Below are 5,270 nucleotides of genomic sequence, written 5' to 3' on the forward strand. Positions count from 1 at the left end.
TAACTGTTATACATCATATTTATTGCAAAGTAACATATTATTCATACCTCCCTCACTGTCCCTTTCCCTCTTCCTCCTGCACCACTGCTGGACCATCCACGACACCTCCCTGACTCTCCTCCTCATCCCCAATCTGCACCACCGTGTTGGCCCCACTATCAAAGCTTACCTTCTTCTCAATCGGCGGCTTCGTCGTCCCACCACTTCCCATCGAGGACGTGCTTATCTTACGCTGCGGTGCCGAGGCCACTCCTTCCTGTCCCAAGTTGACACTCGACAGCAGCACCGAGACCTGCTCCGCCGAGGGGCAACTCACGATCGTCAGGTCGTCCCGGCTGTACGAATTTGTGGCGAGCAGCTGCTCCAGCTTGACGAACGATCCGAGCACGTTGTTCCGGATGGGGCGAAACAGGATAAACTCGGTGTCCTTGTTGGCAAGGTAGAGCTGCATCGAGCGTTGAAGGGGGCCTAGTTTGGTTTTGATTGCGCGGATGCTCTCCTGGATGATGGAGCTGATTTGCTGGGGTGCGGCGAAGGCGGCCATTCGGAGGGCCATGCCTTGCTGCGGCGTTGGAGCTGGTGCAGTTGCAGTTTGTTTTAGGTGGTTCTGCGCTGTTTCCATAAAGTTAAGGATGGGTCCAACCAGCTGGCGGGTGGCGTCCTTGATGAACGCTTCGCAGACCATCTTCAGCTGGCGATCGACGTCCTTGCGCGAATCGAGCAACTGCTCCCGGACCTGCGGCGTCCCGTCCAGCAAGAACTCCAACAAAGCGTTGTTCGACCCTAGGGCGAATAGTTGCTTCCGTTTCTGCAACAGTTCAAACGCCGCCGTCTTCACCTTGCTGAAATCCAAACTGGTCTCTTTGACGGTAAAATCCACCCTGAAAGGCGCAATCTGCTCGCGCAGAATCAGCAAATGCTTGATCTCAAACAACTCTCCGTCCACCGAACTCTTGCGCTGCGCAATCTGCCCGGCCGCACTCGAAACACTCTGAATGCAATACGCCAGCGCCTGTTGGGACAAACTCTGGAAGATTGATCGCTCAATACATCGGTACAGCCGCGAAAGACACACCAACGTTCGCCGCACCGTCGGGTACCACATGCCGTGCAAATCCGCCGGTGAATTCCCCGAACCCCCGCGAAACTTAGCCATCCCCTCCCCGCTATTGATCTGCTCGACCTCCTGCGAGGCCAGCGACGCGATCGAACTCCGCGAATCCGCCCGCCTCAAATAGCTGTTCCCATCCTGCTGCAGCGAAGCCGCGATCGACTCCATCATCTCCAGCTTCTCCGGGTACGCCAAATCCCCAGCCGAAGGGCGATAGTTCAAAATGTCCGACTCCAAGTAGTTCTGCGCCCGGAACCCGATCCGCTCCTGCACGTCCTGCAGCAGCTGGTACACGATCTTGGCGAACGCCTCCAGCGATTCCGGGTTGTAATTGACGTGCTCGTCCAGCATCTCGACGCGCAGAATGCTGCAAATCTCCGCCAGCGTCTCCAGGTGGTCGATCCGGATGATGAACGGGCGCAGCGTGTCGTACAGAATCGTGCAGAGGCCCTCCATGTAGGCGCTGTTGAAACAAGAAATCGATCTTCTTAAACTTTCATACTTTAGAATTCAAAAAAAAATCTAAAATTCTAAAATTCTAAAATTCTAAAATTCTAAAATTCTAAAATTCTAAAATTCTAAAATTCTAAAATTCTAAAATTCTAAAATTCTAAAATTCTAAAATTCTAAAATTCTAAAATTCTAAAATTCTAAAATTCTAAAATTCTAAAATTCTAAAATTCTAAAATTCTAAAATTCTAAAATTCTAAAATTCTAAAATTCTAAAATTCTAAAATTCTAAAATTCTAAAATTCTAAAATTCTAAAATTCTAAAATTCTAAAATTCTAAAATTCTAAAATTCTAAAATTCTAAAATTCTAAAATTCTAAAATTATAAAATTCTAAAATTCTAAAATTCTAAAATTCTAAAATTCTAAAATCATAAAATTCTAAAATTGTAAAATTGTAAAATTCTAAAATTCTAAAATTCTAAAATTCTAAAATTCTAAAATTCTAAAATTCTAAAATTCTAAAATTCTAAAATTCTAAAATTCTAAAATTCTAAAATTCTAAAATTCTAAAATTCTAAAATTCTAAAATTCTAAAATTCTAAAATTCTAAAATTCTAAAATTCTAAAATTCTAAAATTCTAAAATTCTAAAATTCTAAAATTCTAAAATTCTAAAATTCTAAAATTCTAAAATTCTAAAATTCTAAAATTCTAAAATTCTAAAATTCTAAAATTCTAAAATTCTAAAATTATAAAATTATAAAATTATAAAATTATAAAATTCTAAAATTCTAAAATTGTAAAATTGTAAAATTGTAAAATTGTAAAATTGTAAAATTCTAAAATTTTAAAATTCTAAAATTCTAAAATTCTAAAATTCTAAAATTCTAAAATTCTAAAATTCTAAAATTCTAAAATTCTAAAATTCTAAAATTCTAAAATTCTAAAATTCTAAAATTCTAAAATTCTAAAATTCTAAAATTCTAAAATTCTAAAATTCTAAAATTCTAAAATTCTAAAATTATAAAATTCTAAAATTCTAAAATTCTAAAATTCTAAAATTCTAAAATTCTAAAATTCTAAAATTCTAAAATTCTAAAATTCTAAAATTCTAAAATTCTAAAATTCTAAAATTCTAAAATTCTAAAATTCTAAAATTCTAAAATTCTAAAATTCTAAAATTCTAAAATTCTAAAATTCTAAAATTCTAAAATTCTAAAATTCTAAAATTCTAAAATTCTAAAATTCTAAAATTCTAAAATCCTAAAATTCTAAAATTCTAAAATTCTAAAATTCTAAAATTCTGAAATTCTAAAATTCTAAAATTCTAAAATTTTAAAATTCTAAAATTCTATTCTAAAATTATAAAATTCTAAAACTCTAGAATTCTAGAATTCGAAAATTCGAAAAATTTTAAATACTAAAATTCTATTTTTTTCATAATTCTAGGATTTTAAAATTCTAAAAATAAATTATTTAAACATTATTTATTTCAAATTCAAAAATTCTAATACACTTAAACGCTAAAATTTAAAAATTGTAGTATTTTAACCCTTTCAAGCCTGAATTCGAAAAAAAATATGTTTAAGGTAATGATAGGAAAATGGTTTTAGGACCATACGGAAATTATAGACTAGTTTAGAAAAAAAATGATTTTGGGTCAATATGACCCATCAGGACTGACAGGTTTAAAATATTAAAATTTGAAAATTCTTATACTTTAAAGTTTTTGAAATCCAAAATGCCTCAATTCTGAAATTCCTAAGTTCTATAATCTCTAAATTCAAATATTTCATAATTCAAAAGTTCGCAAATTCAAATTCCTTAATTTAAAAATTCGTTGCAGTTTTATTTCAACAGCTCAAAAACATCGTTTTTTAATAAAAAAAAAAATATGAATTTATTATAGAAATCTGGAGTTTTTTTTTTTTTTTTTTTGGAAAGGTCTAATAAACCAAATTTCCATTTTTTGCTGGGGGGGGGGGGGTCGGGTCTCGTGGCGCAGGGGTAGCGGCTTCGGCTGCCGATCCCGATGATGCTATGAGACGCGGGTTCGATTCCCGCCTTATCCACTGAGCTTCTATCGGATGGTGAAGTAAAACGTCGGTCCCGGTTTCTCCTGTCTCGTCAGAGGCGCTGGAGCAGAAATCCCACGTTAGAGGAAGGCCATGCCCCGGGGGGCGTAGTGCCAATAGTTTCGTTTTTTTTCCATTTTTTGCTATTTGGGTGTTTTTGAAACCGCCTTGAGTAAGGGGTGTTAAAAAAACACCCAAAAATCAAAATGTAAAAATTTGGTTTATTGGACCTTTTTCAAAAAAAACTCCAGAAATAAATTAAAATAACACCGATTTCAACCTCAAATCTCACTTACGTCAACTGCCCGCTCGGCTGCGCAAAGAACTGGTAGAACAGCCGGTGCTCGTCCTGGCACACGTGCACCATAAACGCGCACGCCGACCGCACCAACGCACAGTGATCGCCCTTGTGCTTCCGACCGAGGTCCCGAATCGCCTGCTCCACAGCCCCACTCATGATCGTGGCCCGCTGGGCAAGAAACTGCTGATGCAACGCCGCCAGCAGCTGCTCGTACTCGACGCTCCGCTCCAGCCGCTCCTCGATGGTGGCCGTAATTCGCTTGACCTTGGGCGCCGACGCCTGGAACTTGCCGTAGAACAGGGCAAACGCCGCCTCCGAACCCTGCTCGAGTGCGTCCTTGGCCAGAATCTGGGCGGTGGCGTTCGCCAGCACGTTGCTCACGTAGTTCTTCATCATTTGGGTGGCCTTCGAGAGGCAGTTGCGGTACTTGATGCCGTACGCGGACGCCTCGCTGAAGGTCGGATTGGCGCGCATGTACTCCAGACAGTCGTCGATCGTGTTCAAGATGTCCACGAAGGTATCGTTCGACACGGAAAAGGTCGGATTCTGCAGTCGCTGGGAGATGCTTTCCGCTTGGGTGAAATACTTGAGTCGCTTCCGGATGTCCTCGCCGATCTCGTTCAGCCGGGTTTGATCCTGCAGCAGGTTCTCACTGGCCTGATGAAGCGACGATGTCTTCTCGGACACGAAGTTGTACTCGTTGGTGAGCTTCTTGAGTGATTCCAACGAAACGTCGATTTCCCCCAGCAGATTGTCGCATTCGGCGGAACGAGCTCGCAACTGCTCGTAATAATCCAGATACACGTCGTCAAAGTGCTCCAGAATCTCCGAGTCGATCGAGTTGTACCACGACAGGAAGTCCTGCGTGGAATCGATGGCTGCATTGCTCGAACTCTTGAAGTCATCCAGCGAAGTCTTGAGCTCGAAGTTGGTTTGCATGACTTCTTCTTGGTTCTTCTAAAAAGAAATAATTCATATCAGAAAAGAAAAAAACCTCAAGTTCAAAGTCACCTACAGCAGATCCTCCGCCACCGGTTCCGGCTCCACCCCCTAGCGATTCCGCCAACTGGTTGATGAACTCATTCTGGGCCGCACTGAGCGGAGCCAGCCCGTTGTCCTTCTGTTCCCACTGCAGTAGCCGAGCCTGGATTCGGCGCTGGTTGGCATTTTCGCTCTTGAGCGTGGCCACGTCGTCCATGGTGTGCCGGTTACGGAATGTTTTAATAACTTAAATTATTTTACTCTTTTGAAGAAAAATCACAAAATTACTGCGGCAGAACTTGGCCACGACGACGAATACTGAAGGAGAATGTTTTTGTTTACATTCTTTTT

General features: G+C 40.2%; 1 protein-coding gene across 2 annotated transcripts; it reads right to left on the minus strand.

The window, feature by feature from the left end:
• On the minus strand, positions 1-5,270 carry LOC6039130 (conserved oligomeric Golgi complex subunit 3). Of its 2 annotated transcripts, none has more exons than XM_038258840.1 (3): positions 4,954-5,270; positions 3,934-4,892; positions 1-1,574 (listed from the first exon to the last, which is right to left on the minus strand). In XM_038258840.1, the coding sequence occupies exons 1-3, from the start codon at positions 5,134-5,136 to the stop codon at positions 53-55; spliced, it is 2,664 nt and encodes an 887-aa protein (XP_038114768.1). In that variant the 5' UTR covers positions 5,137-5,270; the 3' UTR covers positions 1-52. The 2 variants fall into 2 exon arrangements, with proteins under 2 accessions (XP_038114768.1, XP_038114767.1); XM_038258839.1 differs by having other exon boundaries at positions 3,934-4,895; positions 4,954-5,269.

Source organism: Culex quinquefasciatus, chromosome 3, assembly GCF_015732765.1.
Source record: "Culex quinquefasciatus strain JHB chromosome 3, VPISU_Cqui_1.0_pri_paternal, whole genome shotgun sequence".
Classification (NCBI taxonomy): domain Eukaryota; kingdom Metazoa; phylum Arthropoda; class Insecta; order Diptera; family Culicidae; genus Culex; species Culex quinquefasciatus.